Here is an 18,147-nt window from a genome sequence, read left to right as displayed (position 1 = left end):
TGATGTTACATAGTGTTTATAATCCTTCATTTGGTGACTAATTTGTAAGATTTAGTAATTACTACTGCTACAGAAAAGAATGCATTTTTGAAAGTCACACGTCTCAATTTGCATGGTAACAATTAAATTAAATTGCATATTTACTACTTTGAATTAGAAACTTGATATTTAATTAACATGCAAGTAAGTAGATTTTTAAGTGGGGACATGCACTCATAAATTGGTTTTATATTTTGATTCAGTGGAATGGGAATTTCATTGCATGTCATCAAGTGCATTAACTTTGAAGCAGTGTAATGTGATCTACTTCATATTTTTCCCAGAAACAGGCCTATTCAGCACACAGTTTGTAAAATATTTCCCATGCATTAGGACTAATCCAAATTGTTAAAATACAAAGTTAATTTTTTTGCTCAGGAATCTGTGTTGATTTATGATGCTTTGAAAAGGCCGGTAGCAGATTTTTGTCTGTTCGGAGAGGTGGGAGGTAGAATAAATTAATTTTGTGTCCTTGTTTTAGGTGTAGTACTTTTTCCTAGTAAGACTCACTGTAATACAATTAAAATATTTTTGTGTCCATTTTACCTAAAGCTGGTCAGTCACTGAAGAGGTCTTGTGTCTCTTCTCTATATGTTTTTCACTGGACACCTCATTTTTTCAATTCACTTGTGTTTGGACAAGCAATCTCCCTCCCTCCACTGTGACTATTAGAAGTAATGTAATCATCAGTCATGTTAGTTTAAGACTGCAGACATGTGTCCACAAAGTTTGGCATCCAAGCATGGGCAGTTCGTCTGTGCTTTCTGTAGAGGACTCTTAGCAGTTGCTTCCAGATCGTGCAGGCATCTCAGTTGGAAACCTGTGCCATTGCACCACATGACGCTCCTGGCTGCAAGAGGTTGGAGCAAGTTTCAAGGGTTCAGTCTGATGATGATAGTCTCTCATGTCCGTTTCCACAGGGAAGAGATATGTCACATTCTTTACACAAAGTCCAGACTACTTTTTAGAGAAATGCATCTTCCAGAAGTTTGTCTGTGTACATAGTGCATGTCCTGCAGTTCTCTCAGAGGCCTGAGAAAAGTATCAGCCTTTGGTACTCTGTAAAATCCCATGTTTGGCAATTGTCTCTATTGTATTATTGATTCACTCTCTTGACTAGCACCAAACACCTCTGTTTGAACTTTGAAAAGCTGGAATAATCTTGAAAATTTTCTGCATTTGGTGGTTGACTGCAGTCTAGACACAGTGTTCTTTGAAGGCCGAACCTATTATAATACATGGACTTTTACAGTAAAGAGTGTTTTCATTTTCATCTTCTGTACTGAAAAAATTTAAATATGGTCTAGTGTAGAAAAACAGGTGTGCAAGGAATTATTTTAGCTATATCTGAGAGAGCCAAACAAGGCAAGCAGTTCAGTATGGCGTAATTAGGTTTTCTTCTGTTTACAATTTTAGAAGAAGAGGTTAAAGGAAACTTAGAGGAAAATGTATTTCAAAAGGAGAATAGTTACATTAATTTTCTTGGTACTCGAGGTATGTAATGGCTAGAATGTAAAAATTATTTATGTTTTGGTTTGGGGATATAAAAAGCATATTTTAGCAACATGTTTTCATTTTGTAACTTCTCTTAGGTGTTAATCAGAAATTTTGTTTTAGGTATTTCAAAAAGACGAAGAGTAACAGATGAACGTGAGCTGCGTGTTCCTCTCGAATACGGGTAGGTTATGTGTATATTTGATATTCCTTGAAGGGAGATTAATACCTTCAAAAGTCAGTTGGTAAAGAAATGACGGTTAAAAAATTTTGAGCCTGAATAATAAGGAAAGAACTTCAGCAATTTAGATTTCCAACTCACAGAGACTGTGGGTCTCTAAAAGTGTCAGCATATTTCATGTGTTAATTTTTGTGCATCAAATTTGTTCTTTTGCAAACCTGACCTGTCTCTTAGCAGTTTTGCCACTGGAAATTAATCCTGGTGGTTAAATCTGAGCCAGTATAGACTCCAAATAACTCCCTGAAATATAGTTCTAAGCCTTTTAAAATCTGGTAATATGCAAGTAGCTTGATATAAATAAATCCATATAGAGTCAGAGTTTGGACAATCTAGATAATAACAATTTCTGGTTTTGCCTGTTTGATTTATGATACTCTTGTCACATTTTAGATATGTGCCTTTTTCCTTTTATATAATAGTTTTAAATTGACATTACTTGTTTTTTAAAAAGTGTATTGTTGTATGCAACTATTTCATATCACTCTAGCTGGCAAAGAGAAACCCGAATAAGAAACTTCGGTGGTCGTCTTCAAGGAGAAGTAGCATATTTTGCACCTTGTGGAAAGAAGCTGAGACAGTATCCTGAAGTAGTAAAGGTACATTCCTCTTTTTAACTTCTGTGTTCTAATGCTACTAAGCATGCTTGCAATTAAAAAATGCCTTTTTTTTTCCCCTCCAATAAAGATACTTATTTCAAAATATCCTGTGATGTGAGGCATAATGTATCTCAGTCTGTTACTGATTTGATCTCGTATAAATGCATATCCCTTTGATAGAATATGCAAAACATTACACTCACAAAGTTAGCTGTACATCAAAGCTGGGTTGTAATTATTTACAAGCTGAAGTGGAAAAATATGTGATTTTTTCAGTATCTCAGCAGAAATGGAATAATGGATATCTCAAGGGACAATTTCAGCTTCAGTGCAAAAATAGGAGTGGGTGACTTCTATGAAGCCAGAGATGGACCGCAGGTATCCACTTTTTAAAAAGTAAAGTCTTTGATCCAAGGAACATTAACTTAAATTTAGGTGAAGTAATTTTTGCTACAATCTGAAGCATTGCCTGTTTTTAGCTAATTCTTTCTAAAAATTGTGCGTATGTCTTAATGGTAGTTATATTGAAATGCTGAGAGCTTGATCCTGGGCAATGTTGAAAACCGCTCCTCTTAGTGATTTTATTAGGAGGTTGCAGGAGTTCGGCATGCCTTATGATCAGCTCTGAGCCTGGATTTGTCTAGTATACAAAAGAACTCTGAGCTACATATTTTATCTTTGTCAGTATTCAGATATTTCTGAGTAAAACTCTTTATTTCTTCCTTTATTGTATAAGCCTAATATTGATAGATTTATGTGTATGCATTAAATCACACTCTTTTCATGTATTCATCTGCATAATATATAAAAAATATATGTTTAAATACAAGTGTTTCCTGTTTTGAGAATACCATCTGAGCTTTCTGAAGCATGAGATTTTTACGGGAAGGAGTGCTGACTTATACCAGTTATGCTTTACGGTGGTAGAACTCTTAGACTTTGTGTAGATAAACCACACAAGGATAAGTAAAATTAGAATTTCAAGGAAATTACTAGTATATTTGTGCCATACTGTGTTACTGTATTTTGGTCGTGTTGCCATTTCTTCAGGATGTGCACGAAACTTTTTGGACTTTTGTTAGTGTATGTATTTTCTTCTTTAAAAGATAAGTACCCTGACTATGTTGCTACAGGAACGTGGACAGAAATCGTGCTCTCAGCAATCTTGAATTCAGGCTCTACTTAAGCCTTATGTCCTTGTGATACCCTGTAGAAATACATCATGTTTACACAGTATAAATTTTAAAGCAATAAAGACTGATTTCATAGGAAGCAGCTACTTCTAGATGGTGCTTCCTGATTCCTGGCTTACAGGGTAAAACATTGCTAAACCCTCTTCATGTTTGGCCTTAATAAAACAACAATTGCAAGTTCATGTTGTTGTGAACTTCATTATGTACCTGAATGGCTTGATTGAAATAATTCTTTATGTTGTGAACGTAATGTAGTGTCGGGGTATCTGCTCTCTTTTTACCCTGTTACTTTTTTGTGTTTGTTGCCCATGTTGGTTCATTAGTGTTGTCCTCTTCTCTAGTTATCTCTTTCTTCTCCCTTTAATTCATAAGATGATTTGCAGGTTTTGCCCTTCTTTGATACTATAAAACTTAAGAATGAAGGCATTGGGAAGGGCAGGTTTCTGTAGGCAAGGTTGGCAGTATGAATATTAAGTTGCTGTAGCTCTCACTATACTTTCTACTTGTGTAGTTTATGGTAGGTTCCATTAAGACTTGGTTAAACAAAAGAAAAGTTTTCTCGTAAAAAAAGGGATTGAGGGCAGCTGTTTCAGATGTGCTAAAATGTATTTACATTTTATATATGACATTTTGAATGAGAAGATTACTAAGTAAATGGTTGAGCTACGCTCAGGCTGATAATATGCACCTAGAAAAACAGTATGTGATACTGGTACTTCATGAAGAGAATCTGCACCCTTTTTACTGAAAATTTTTCAGTTGTCCAGCTTCAAAACAATATGTGGTAATCATATCTTTATGGATGTCTGGAGGTAATTCCAGGAATTGTATTTCTGTTTTTGCTGTAACTCTGATTATTCTGTATAGCCTTTCATGGTTACTCTTCCCTTTCTTCGTTATATATTTCTCTCATCTTTTGAGACATGCAGCATGCATCCAAAGTGATTGGGTAAGTTTCACAAAGCTCAAAGATGAAACAAGATGTGAAGAACATGATCTAAGGGCTTAATCGGTTATATTGAAGAATTACCTATAGCAAGCCAAAAATACATGGATTACATGCTTCTGATAGTGCTCCTGGTACACAAGCAACCAGATATTACAGGTTATTCAAAGCAGTGATTAACTGCTTTAACAGAGAAGCATATCTGGCAGAAGTGGGCCGTGAAATAGTAGGGTTAGAGGAATGTTTGAAGTTTTGCAAATGTGGAAGTTCAGTGACAGGACCTGGAGGCTTTAAACTGCTGTAGTTTAGAAAGATTAGTGTGAATGTGATTTGGGGTGATGGAGAGGGCACGGGTCCTTAAGAGTTTCAGTAATACCGATAGGAATACTGTATCAAGTAGTAGGTGAAAGAGGGTGTTGTGGAGTGATGCTGAGCTGCGCCCTAAGATTGCATCTTGCTGGCTTTGATTAATAAATAACAGCAAGGGTATCCATCACAGAATTGCAGAATGGTTGAGGTTGGAAGGGACCTCTGAAGGTCACCTTGTCCAACCCCCCTCCTCAAGAAGGGTCACCTAGAGCCAGTTACCCAGGACCATGTCCATACAGCTGCTGAAAATCTCTAAGGTGGGAGACCCCACAACCTCCCTGAGCCACCTGTCCCAGTTCTCAGTCACCCTCATGGTGGAAGAGTGTTTCCCGATATTCAGGGGGAACCTCCTGTGTTTCAGTCTGTGCCCACTGCCTCTCATCCTGTGACTGGGCACCTCTGAAAAGAGCCTGGCCCCGTCCTCTTTGCACCCTCCCTCCAGGTATTTGTACACATTGCTGAGAGCCCCCTGAGCCTCCTCTTCTCCAGGCTGAACAGTCCCAGCTCTCTCAGCCTTTCCCTTTGCAGGGTCATTATGTAGTTAGTGAAAACTTGACTCTTCGTGTAGCTCCATTCAGATCCATTTTAGTTGAAGATGAAGTATCAGTAAGGGCAAAATACAGACTTTTAAACCTGGATATAGCTCTCTGGGAGTCATCATTAAGTCATGGTAAACACGGCATGCACTTTTTTTCCCAATAAGATTTTGGATAAAGCTTTGAAAATATCTGTGTCCCATCCCCAAGTCTGAATGCTTGCCTAGGAAGGCAGCTGAATTCAGGAACGGGAGAGGAGGGAAGTGCTTCAAGTACTTTTCCCTATCTCCTTATTGTGAAGTAACTCCTATGTACATTAGTCTTTCTCAGAGTATCTGATTATGGTGCTGCCTCGGAACGAATATAGTGCATCTCTATAAGGCATGAAGTCTACCTCTTTTAAGCCAATTCTTAAGCTTACTGCTGTTCACTTAAGAGACTTACTCTGTGAATAAGTATTTAGAAATCTAAAACGTTCATTACAGATGCAATAGAAATACCATACAGAGCAGCCAACTATAAAATCAGCTGTCATATGCAGTTGTCATGTAGTAGTAATTATTTGCTTCCTTTTCTAGAAACTGGAATTTAAAATGTTTCTCCTATTCTGAATTCTGCAATTCAATTTAGAAGGCTTTTTGTTAACTTTTTCTCACAAATCTAAACTGAAATAAACGAGGATATCTGCTTCTTGCAAGGTGCCTATGGTTTTGTTCATTAATTTGGTTAACAGGCTTTGAGCTTGATTCTGCTTCCACACATAGTTATCTGGTGCCTTTTGGGCAAGTGTCCTGATCGCAGTACAGTATTGCAATAGATGGTAGGTGCCTGAAGGTGAGAAATTAAATTAAGTTCTTATTTTGATTAGTTTCAACAATAAACCACAACATTTTATAGTGTTATTCCCATTTTTTCTCTAACGGTTGTGTAGTGGAGCTTAGATTTTATGGATGCCCCTGATTCTCCTGTGTTGGGGCTCAACCCCCATATTTTTTCCTTAGAATATGGAAAATCTACAGAATAACAGATTGTACGTTCTTTTAATAGAAGTGTATTTTGGGTCAGATTTTAAAGGAAATCTGAGCACAAAATATAGATGGTCAATTAACTCCTGGACTATTTGTGTCTTGTCCTCCCTTATGGAAACTTGTTGCATCCACAGTGTCTTTTGGCAGGACTTTAAACAGTCTTCTCCCCATTCCTTGAAACGCCAGCTCCTTTTGCTTATTGAACCTTCTACTGGTTTCATTTGATGGCCTCTAGTTTCTCTCCTGGGAGGCATTAGGAAAATGTAATATACATCCGTGGTCTCTGTGGCACTAATGATCCTGTAGACCTCTATCTTTTTTTTTTTTGCACATATTTGTTATCATTAGTATCAATAACCATAGAAAATACAAATACAGAGCAAGAGCAATCTCACTGCAGGATCTAAGGTACTTCTTGAACTATGTCTGCTTCTCCTCCTTTTCTTTGAATTCTATTTTGCCTTCCCTGCCTGCCCTCAGCACTTGCACTTTCTGGGATAAGATTTCCTAGGTTGGAGGTTGGTGTAGGTGATAAGTAGAGTATTAAATCTCGCTTACATTGCTCAACAGACTGAACCTGTGATAAATTGTAAGTCAGGTACTAGACAGTGAAATGAAAGTGTATGCCTAAGTAGTACTTTTAAAGATAGAAGATGAATTAACTTCTGTTTAGGTGGTAGAGGTGACTATTTTGCATTAAAAAGTCCTTAGTGATGATGCACTGTACACAAAGTGTTAAGGTCATGATTCTGAAAAGCTTGGTTTTAGGAACACAGCTAATAACAAAGCTCTTTGGAATGTCTGTAAACTAAGTGTGAGATGTACTCTTGGGATGGTCTTAACTGGGAGTGATTCAGACTTCAAAAAAAGGTATCTTTGCAGATACTGATCACTTCCTTGGAATCTGAATGTTTCATTAGCAAAATGCCATTTCTTTTGTTGAATCTTATATTAAACATTTGTAATTATGAAGAATGAGCAGAAAGAATTAAAAGATAAATTGTCAGAGTAAGCAAATAAAAAATGTATTTTATGGTACAGCAAATTTGATTTCAGTATTTATGCACGTACGAGTGTGAAGACTTTGGTAACACAAATTATTTTTTCTGAACAGATATTTAATTACTGTTAAGTTATCAGCTTTCATTCTTGCTTTAACAGACATTTTCAAAATCTTTTACAAACCCTTTTAAGACAAATTATGGAGTAGTCCTGAAGGATACTTAGCTTACATTTTTTCCTTGCATTTTTCAAAAACTTGGGAAGATGGTAAAAGATGTTACAATTTTGAAATACTCATGTTCAGTCAAACAGGATCAGATAGACTATGCTCCTGTTCTGCTTAGTAGATGCAATAAACTCTACTTTTTATCAGTTAAAGTAAAGCTATTTCTATGTGAGGACTAACTTGGGTATTTGTATTAACAAAGTATTTCAGTATTTGTTTTTGAGATTCCACAGAAAACCAGTAGTAATTGTTAAAGAAAGGGTTTAATGTAGTGCTGCATACTGTGTTTAGAGAATATAGTTAACATAACTTCTAGTTCAGATAGATGGATTCTCAAAAGTTATAAAGTTTTGACTGCTTCAAGTTGGCACAGAAATTAACTTTCTTGCAGTGGATGAGGGGAGAACTACATTGTACTAAATAAAACTTCAAGATTAAAATGAGTCTGTGGTTTTTTCAACTCAGTTGTTGAGATCTACAACAACCCAGAAAGCAATATTTGAAATGCACTACTGCATTTGATTGTTTTGTATGTCCAAATTTCTGTAAATACTAACAGTTGGAAGACAGTGACTCGTAGCTTGACACATTTTTTCATTCGTATTGAGCAGTGGGTTATATAAAAGCAGAGGAGTTATTTTTTAGTTTACGGAATAAGGAAGAATCTATTTTGCCTTTTAAAAAGGGTTGAACAATAAGCAATTAGGTCATAAATAATTAAAAATATCACAATAGTGGCATGCCTGCTAGGTAATAACTGTGTATGTCACTGAATAGTCTTCAGAATCTTGCATAGTAGTACAATTTACAAAAGTTCGTAGTGATAAGCTCTCAATATATAGCTTCTGTGCATCATCAAAACATTGTACTACCCAAATAGCACATCACAGCTCTCGCATATTTTATATATATATAACTTGTGGGGGGGGGGGGGGATCTCTTGCTGTTCATGTTCTCAAGTATCTTAGATTTATTTTTCCCTTTTTAAAATTTGTGTTTATAATACCTCTGTGAAATGTGTCAATTAAAAGGGTGTGCAGTGGTGTCTTCTGAAGGAAGAGGAAGTCATTCCCCGTATCAGAGCTATGGAAGGGCGTAGAGGACGACCACCGAATCCAGACAGACAGCACTCTAGAGAGGAGTCAAGGATGAGACGACGCAAAGGCCGACCTCCGAATGTTGGTAGCACTGAATTTCTAGACAACACAGACGCAAAGCTTTTAAGAAAGCTCCAGGCTCAAGGTAAGATTGTTTTCACAAACAGAGGGTATCTGTATATAGAGAGTTAATGTGTTTTTTAAAGAGGAGTGATGTGTTTCACTAGGGTATTAGTATGCAACATTTTATTTTGGAAATTTGCCACATGCTTTTATTGAAGCCTTTTTCAAGAGCATTAAATATATATATGATTCAAAGGAAGAAGTGTGTGTGTAAAATGCATGTGTAAAAGCTTACTCTACAGTTATACTATTCAGTTTTATAAAATCTAAAAAAGCAGACACCCAATAATCTGGTTACCACTGATGTATTTTTTAAATTGACAAAAATCAACAGATCTTTGTTTTCTCCTGTATCAGCTCAAACAACAGTGGACCTAGAAATTGAAATTGAGAACCACTGAAGTTAGCCTTTCTGTGAAGCTTTTGGCTGTTCCAGGGAAAATACTTTTCTTGCGAAATGCCTGATAGTGACAAGATTTGAATGCCCATAAGGTTGAATAGGATCCTATAATAAGTAGTACCAATGTTGACAGTAGAACTTCCATGATAACAAGTACTACTATATGTCAAAAGCACGAGGGCCTGGTTTTAAACAAACATCAGATACATGAGTTTTTAATTTCAATTCTTTAGTTCATAACTGTGTCATATTTTCTGAATGCATCTGATCCAATATGAAAAATTCTTACAGCCCAGGAGTCAGGGTGTTTGTTTTAACTTAAGACTTAATTGTTCTTTCATGTGCTGACTGTGCACATGTTCAGTTAGCTACCTTGTATTTTGCATCATGTCCTTGCATCTTTTTCCCTTGTTGCCTGCAAAGAGTACTGTTCTGTATAGATATATTTAAGGCATGCAATGGTAATGGTTTGGACACATGGACAGACAGAAGGCAGTTTTAGAAATGCCTTAATTCGTGGTATGTCTTGCAGTGTTGCACAGCTATTTTACCTGTGTGTTAAGGTCACCATCTTTTGCTCAGTCTGAGAATTAGGAAACTCTGTCAACTGCTGAAGCATCGTAGCATTTGCTGAGAGGCTGTGTATTTATTGTTGAGACACAGTAACTGATTCCAGAAGTCTTTTCTTCTCAATGGGAAAAGATAAGCCCAAGTCATTAAGCCATTTTGCTTCACTTTGTATCTTCCCTTTCCCTATATTGGCTACTGTAAGGGGTGGGGGGAAGTATTTAGGACTCTCTCATGTCTGTTTTCCCACCACGTGCTGTAGCATTTAATAAAATGAACAAAACCATATGGTTTCTATATACAAGAAGAGTCAGAATGTATAGTATTTGATGTTACATATATTCATATCTACCTTGCTGCTTTTTTCCCCTCATGAGAACATAAGAAATGTCTCAGTGGCTCAGCCCAGGGGTCATCGAGTGCAGAGCTCTGTCTTCAGTAGTGGCCATAGGAGATGCTGCTTGGAGAAAGCATGTGAACCTGATCGCTTCTTTGTCCATTTATTTCCTCATACATGCACTGTGGCATCCTGAGTTTTATGAGTGATGATGTAGAGCACATTTTTTTCTTTCTCCATTTATTTTCCATTCATGGAACTGTTGCCCATGAATTAGCCTGTTCTTTGTTTTTTAACCTCCTGACAATGTTTGCTCTACCAGCCTGCTGTGGCAACAAGTTCCAGAAGTCTGCTAACTACTGGACCATTTTAATTTTTAAAAAATTATCTTCTGTTACTGTCAGTGGGTGTTCCCTAGTTCCATTATTGTGGGGTTTAGAGAATAACTGTTCTCCAATTTATGTTATCCATCACCTTGATGATTTTGCAGACCTTGATCCTCTTTGTCCTTAGTCTTCTCCTCTCCAAACTGAAGAGCCCAAATATTTTTAGTCTTTTCTCAGAAGGTTCCATCCCTGTGATCCTCTTAATGTGTCCTCTAATTTCAGTATTTCTTTTCTAGGTGTATTACCTTCCATTTATCTATGATGAAGCTTCTCTGCTACCTTTGCCCACTGTTTTGCAGGGCTCTTCCAGAGATCCTTGCTTGTCAGCACAGCCTTGGATTTTCCAGAATGCTTAATAACATCTTCACATTTTGGGATTTAACTTGCAGTCCCCTTTACAAGTTTCATTGGTGAAAAAAGATACTAAATAAAGCTGGTTCTAGTACTGATTTGTGAAAAAACCTTCGACTAACTCTTCTTCATCACAAAAGGTGACTGCTGATCTCTGTCCTTCGCCTGCTATCATTTAAAGAGCTTTCAGTCTGTGAAGCTGTACTTCAAAGACATAACAGCTTAGTTATATTAATAATGTTTGACTTAGAACCTAGTCAAATACTTTCTGAAATTCAGAATATGTTATGTCCATTAAATTCTCTTTATCTCCCTGTTACTGACACTCTCATTGAAACCCATAATTAGTCAGAGTTTCCCTTTGTAGAAGCCACGCCAACTGTCTGAACTGATGGTGTTTTATAATGTACTCAGTAAGTATATATAAGACATAATATGTACAATAAGACTCTAAAGAGGAAAGGAAAATCAGACTAACCTATCTGCAGTTTCCAAGACTTCTGCTAGAGCCCTTTTTTTTTTTTTTTTTTTGTTTGTTGCTGAGAGTCGCCAATCCTATGACACAGTGGCTGTTGTTAATAATACAGTAAACACCCAGACCAATGTCTCTGTGGTTTCATGTTAATGTTCCTTCACGTTTCTCAGTTTACTCTGTCTTGTCCTGGTGATCTGTTAACACCTGACTTACCTTCTTGATCTAATACTTCTTTTATATTTACCTCAAATTCATCTAGCTCTTCCGACCTGTCTGCTGTAGACAATGCACTGAGTAGGTGAATCTACCCAGCATCTTCAGCAGTAGAGATTGACACAAGGAATTCAGTAACCCTTTTTTCTAAGGCTCTTTTTTCTGTCCTGTTGATCGTTAGGTCCCACTGATTACATTTCTGGCTTCCTGTTGTGATGTATGTAAAGATCTTTTACTGTCTGCTCAGGCATCCTTTGCAATGTGCTCTTCAAATTCTTTTTTAGCCTTTCTAACTCTTAAAGTTTGGCCTGTCATAGGCTTTCCTGTTCTTATTTGAACAAGCTTTTCATGTTTTATATGCTCACCATTTTCCTATGACTGCCTCCTTTTCTGAAGACCTGCATATGGACTACCTTTTTCCTTTTTTAAATGTGGCTCCGTGTTTACCTGGACAAGCATACTTTTTTTTTTTTAAACTGCTTCTAGGTTGCTCACTTGAAGTATGCGTGCTTGAAGACTGCTTTTGTACAGCTTCTTTTAGGGTTCCACCAAATGGATTACATAGATGTCTGTTCATTCGTTGTTTTTATGCTATGTGACTTGATACTGCACTTTGCATAGAAAGCTGGTCTTCTGCCTGTACATCTGATTCTGATATTCCTGTAACGTTGGTACCTGGCAACACCATGTATTATTAGTTATCCTTCTACTGTGTCCGTGAGATGTCCATTACATCTGGGTTATCATTTGATACCAAGAATTCTGGTTTCCCTAATTTCTTTTTTGATTTCTTGGCTTGATTTAGAAGCCCTTAAATTTTGCTCAATATGGCACATATTAGTTGAATGGAAATACAGGTGGTCTGATTTGTTGTCCCTGTTTTTTGCAGTATAGGTGTTTGTTTCCCATCTGTCCTTTTTAAACACGTGCTGAACATTAACTACATCCTCCTTATGGATTGTGTTAATTCAGGCTAAGTGGTCCACTGCATTTGTTGGCCTTCCATACTTCATAGCTTAAGTTTTCCTCTATAATGTAGCCTAACTTCCAGCCACTGGTTCTGTTTCAGTTAAGATGTAATTTCTTCTGTATGGTTTCCCCTTGGCCCTGAAGGTTTCCCTGTTGTGTACCTATTTACACTACCCTTCCTATCTACAGCATCATCTTATCTATACATGGATTTTCCATGTGTCTGCCTGCATCTTGGTCATTGCACAAGAAGTTGACAGTATTTTGGAGAATGCTGTCAAAGAGGTCCTGGACCTCAGTCCTTTGAATAGCAAGCTGAATTCAACCCCCAGAGAATGCTTCCTACAGCTGTCTTGCGTCAGTGTGTCCATGCACGGTTCATCCAAATTTCATAAATATTCTCACTTAAAGCAGTAGAATGTTTCAGGAAATTACTAATTAGCAGAAGAGTGGCTGGCTGTAGGTGTAGCCATGCTAGAGAGATGTGTGACCCTGATGAGTGTGCTCTTACTGCATTGTTAAAAAAAGATTGATTACATGAGGTGACTCATAAGGAAAACAGTAATTCCATGCTTTCTGAATAAAATGTTGATTTAGTACTCTGAGACAAATGTTTTCTGCATTAAAAAGAAAGAAGAAATCAGTTTTTAAATGAAGCAACATTATTGGCCTGATGCTATCACTTAGTAGGTAATTTTTTTCTCCAAAAGTAGTATTTTCTTTTATGTAGGAAGTATCCATGTTCATTTGTACTGTTGATGTAGTTACTGATAAGTGAGATACCACTAAAGGTAGTTGATAGCGAAATGTTGTCAAGATAAATGTGTGCAAAACAAATCCACTGTTTCCTCTATCTTTACCTCATGCAAATGTCTTTACCTCATGCAAGTGTCTGGATTTATTGTTGGACAGCACTGTTTTTATGAACTTAATATTTTCTTTTTGTAACAGAAATAGCTAGGCAAGCAGCACAAATAAAGCTACTGAGAAAACTCCAGAAGCAGGAACAAGCTCGAGCTGCCAAAGAAGCAAAAAAACAGCAAGGTAAGTATTACTCGTGAAAGTTTGTGCATGCTAGCAGATTACTGTGGAAAGTATTAATGAAAAGTTAGCTATCTCTTGTCATGTTCTGCTGATATTAATTTTTTGTCTGCTTTTGTTTCTCAGCTATTATGGCAGCTGAAGAAAAGCGAAAGCAAAAGGAACAGATAAAGATAATGAAGCAGCAGGTAAACTTTATGTGACTGTTAAATTAGCTCTTTAAATTAGATTTTGAATTATTGAATTAGGTGTATTTTAATTATTTAGTAAATTATTAAGTATGCTGATTACAAAGTGAATGTTTTAAATCCAGTTTTAAAGAGCACACAGTGTATATTATTTAAAATTCTAAACTCTGTAGTTGTCGTTCATGTTGTCAGGACACCCCAATTTCGTCTGTGTTGATTTAAGCCACCCAACATATGTAATTGCTTGCCAGTATCAGTAAGAAATTAAAAAACTGCTATCAAAGTACAGTGATGCGGTCTTCCTTTATTTGGTTCTGTGAAAACAAACTGTTATATCTGTTTATGTATGTACTGGAAGAGTGCAATTAGCTTCTTCAGTGATTCTGGAAGGCTGTCAGTGGTTTTAGGTTGTGTGCAAAGGCTTGTATCTCAGTATGCCAGTGAATTAATACATGTTTTTAAACATACAAGTATTGTTAAATACTGTCATAGCAAATACTTCCAATAAAAGTGAGCCCATATAAACTTTACCAAACGAACCTACTTACGGAAGCAGGCTTTTAAATTTTTTAACAACTGCTTTTAGTGAATTAGTGAAAAGTTATGTATGTTGGGAATCTGAAAATTTTTAAAAGAGAATAATTTGCATCCAAAAATATATTTGTGTGGTTGTTTTTTTATATTCATTCTGTTCATTATGAAACTTACTGCAGAGTACAGAAATTAAATGCTTCATCTGGTAGCAGTTGAAGGACAAGTTTTTTAGCTTTCAGTGAAAAGACATTTTTTGTGTTCAGTACCATTATTGCTATAGGTTTTTACCCTCTTACAGTGGCAGAGAATAAGTATATAAAACCTTCTAAAAGTAGGAAAGTTGACTTTGGTAGGCAAATTCAACCTGTACTGCTGTTGAATTGGTATGTGTATGCATAGTACAGATAGTACATTTAATTATTTTTAAAAAAGGATGTCTAAATATTGTTTGGATTAACTATTTTATGTTAAATATTCATATTCTTATTACAGTAGTATTTATAGAGTCTTAAATTAAAGGGATATATTAAGATGGAGACGATGAACATTTACTATTAAAACCAATACCTTTCGTTTGTGATAGAAACTTTAACTGACATTTCGATGAAATTCTATAAGTATTTGCACTTGATGATATGTTACTTTGTAATGTAATGCGTATTTTTAGCTGTAAATAAAATTTTAAAGTTGGACATGGGAAGAGAGGGTTCCAGGTTTGACTTCACTGTATTCATGCATCAGCTTTATGGGACATTTAATTAACTTCCTGATTTAAAATACCTCATGCCTTTCATACAGGATAAAGCTGAAGTCTGTTGCAGGGAAAATGTTTCTGCAGTGGTGCAGTGTCTTCACTGTAGTCTCAAGACTAGTTTCTATTTATATTGTAGTTCACCTGTGTTTTTTCTAGAGATGGTTTAGTTACAGTTTTCTTGAGCTCATTACACCTTTTCAGCCTGTTGTGTTACTTGAGTAATCTACCAAGTAATTTTATTTTGCAGCTGAGTTGCATTTAGATCTCTATAGAAGCTTCACATCTAACATTCAGATTCAGAAATCAGCAAAACAAAACATGTCTGTATTGGATTTATTTTGTTTGTGGGTTTTTTAATGTCAGAGAACAATTAATTAGGATGGAGTAATAGAACCATAGAATCATTTAGGTTGGAAAGGACTTTTAAGATCATCGAGTCCAACCATAAACCTAACACTACCATGTCCACCACTAAACCATGTTCCTAAGCACCACATCTACACGTCTTTTATATACATCCAGGAATGGTGACTCAACCACTTCCCTGGGCAGCCTGTTCCAGTGCTTGATAAGCCTTTCAGTAAAGAGATTTTTCCTAATATCCAATCTAAACCTCCCCTGCCGCAACTTGAGGCCATTTCCTCTCGTCCTATCACTAGTTACTTGATAGCAGAGACCAGCACCCACCTCACTACAACCCCCTTTCAGGCAGTTGTAGAGAGCGGTAAGGTCTCCCCTCAGCCTCCTTTTCTCCAGGCTAAACAACCCCAGTTGCCTTAGCCGCTCCTCGTAAGACTTGTGCTCCAGGCCCCTCACCAACTTGGTTGCCCTTCTCTGGACGCGCTCCAGCACCTCAATGTCTTTGTATGATCTCACCATCCCACCAGTTAGAAATAATACTGGAAAACCAGATCTCATTATTTTGCCTCTTAAGTGGCATCCTGAGGTGTTAAAAAAGCCAATGAAAATATAAAGGCCTTTCACATCTTTGAAATCCAGATACTAAAACCTAACATACTTTTTTTTTTTTTTTTTTTATTAAGTAGTTAACCAAAATTGTTGTTACTGCAGATACCTTAAATATCCCAGGAATGGATAACAATTAATCCTTGTTGGTAATTGTTTAGATTTTTCTGTGAAGAAAGTGCTCAGTATAGTAGACAGTGGGCTAGAAGTTGTCACTCTACCATCTATGAGTTAAACTAGGAGAGGCTGAGAGAGCTGGGACTGTTCAGCCTGGAGAAGAGGAGGCTCAGGGGGCTCTCAGCAATGTGTACAAATACCTGGAGGGAGGGTGCAAAGAGGACGGGGCCAGGCTCTTTTCAGAGGTGCCCAGTCACAGGATGAGAGGCAGTGGGCACAGACTGAAACACCGGAGGTTCCCCCTGAATATCGGGAAACACTCTTCCACCATGAGGGTGACTGAGAACTGGGACAGGTGGCTCAGGGAGGTTGTGGGGTCTCCCACCTTAGAGATTTTCAGCAGCTGTATGGACATGGTCCTGGGTAACTGGCTCTAGGTGACCCTTCTTGAGGAGGGGGGTTGGACAAGGTGACCTCCAGAGGTCCCTTCCAGCCTCAACCATTCTGAACTTTTGTAGTTAGTGACACCTTCAAAGTTTCCACTTATGAAGGCAACCCATACTTGCTAAAGAAGGGTAAATAATGCAGACTGTTCTTTTTTTAAGAGCATTGGGCTTGTATCCAGTCACATCACCCTATGATTATAAAGTGTTCTTTACATTCTTAGGTGTGCAGGGATCAAGAATTGCTTAACAAATACATCAAATCCAGACCTTGTTTATCATCTCCATATTCCTTCTTGAGTTATGAACCGATAAAATTTTCATCATTCCAATGTGTTGAAAACTTCTTCTAATCTCTGAGATATTTCTTTACTCTGCCCTCTATTGAAAAGCTTATTCTGTATTAACTCTAGCCTTTATGGAATTGAGAGACTACAGTACATACTCTAAACTTCTGTACAGTTTTGTCTGTAAAGTATATTGGGGGATAATAGAGACTTAAGGTCCATATTGTGAGCTTTGCATGTTGAAAATGAAAGTTCAACACTGTATAAACGAGGCCCGTGAATTAATTTGCTGGATAAGGTAGTCTTATACTGGACTTCTTAAAAGTTTAAGGAGCTGGTAAGATTTGCCTCAAGTTTGTAAGACCTCATGAGGTCTTCTGGTGTTGGAGCTCTACAGGAAATTTTGTATGCCTTTCTCTTCTCTGATTGCTCCTTTTCCGTTAAATATTTTAGATTATGTTTTCTTAGGGGCTTGGTTTTGGTTGTAATTATTTTTTTATAAAGTATATACATCGCTATGTGTTCTCTAGAAAGTAAAATCTTAGAGTAGTCCATGTTCTAGAGACTCAGATCAGCTCACAAGAAAACAATGTCTTCCATAGAGATGTGCTTTACACTCACTGTTGGGAAAACATCTGCTGTTCCAGGGAAGAGTTTTGAGCTCCATTTCAGGCTTCTGATTTAGGCTTCCCAGCTTGCAGGGCCTTTCCATGGTCTGGGTTTTGCTGTTAAAACTTTACAGCAAGTCCAGCTGAATGTACTGTAGCACTTCTCTTCATAATGGTCCCTGCCTAGTCATTGTGGCTCAAGCAGCTTTTTTGAGATAATAAACCTCAAATAATGTGCTAAGAAATTTTTAATATGAACTTGGGTTATTACTATTTAACAGACAAAACCCATGCAGCACAGGAAATGTGAACTAATCCCAAAGTTTGCAATGATTGCATTTCTAAATCAATGTAATAAGACTTCATTCAGATTTTAGGAACTAATTCCTGAAAAAGAATAAATTAGAATATGGTTAGACAGCATTCATCTGTGGAGTGCTTAGCTTGATCATTTTCTTCTTGCCATGATGAAACATGCTGAAATGTGTTGTACTGCCCGTGGCTGCTGTTTTGGTTACTTTTTTTGTTATTTCACTCTTCGGCAAGTATAAAACTCAGTCCCGTAAACTACATGTTAAAGCATCCAAACTCATCATCAATTACCTGAATATTTAAAAAATC

General features: G+C 36.9%; 1 protein-coding gene across 22 annotated transcripts in view; it reads left to right on the top strand.

Moving 5' to 3' along the window:
• The window catches only part of BAZ2B (bromodomain adjacent to zinc finger domain 2B), a 166,477-nt gene that overhangs the window by 110,899 nt on the left and 37,431 nt on the right, over nt 1-18,147 (top strand). For 17 of the 22 annotated variants that reach the window (XM_041124106.1, XM_030016690.2, XM_030016692.2 and 14 more), the window contains 6 exons: nt 1,657-1,717; nt 2,262-2,370; nt 2,647-2,748; nt 8,702-8,912; nt 13,540-13,632; nt 13,756-13,817. In XM_041124106.1, the coding sequence (XP_040980040.1) occupies nt 1,657-1,717; nt 2,262-2,370; nt 2,647-2,748; nt 8,702-8,912; nt 13,540-13,632; nt 13,756-13,817 (638 nt within the window). The remainder of the gene's footprint in view (nt 1-1,656; nt 1,718-2,261; nt 2,371-2,646; nt 2,749-8,701; nt 8,913-13,539; nt 13,633-13,755; nt 13,818-18,147) is intronic. The other 5 variants (XM_030016709.2, XM_030016706.2, XM_030016708.2 and 2 more) reach the window with 1 other exon arrangement.

This window comes from Aquila chrysaetos, chromosome 6 (genome assembly GCF_900496995.4).
Source record: "Aquila chrysaetos chrysaetos chromosome 6, bAquChr1.4, whole genome shotgun sequence".
NCBI lineage: Eukaryota > Metazoa > Chordata > Aves > Accipitriformes > Accipitridae > Aquila > Aquila chrysaetos.
Note: the sequence above shows the minus strand (reverse complement) of the source record. Positions and strands in the feature narration are given on the sequence as shown.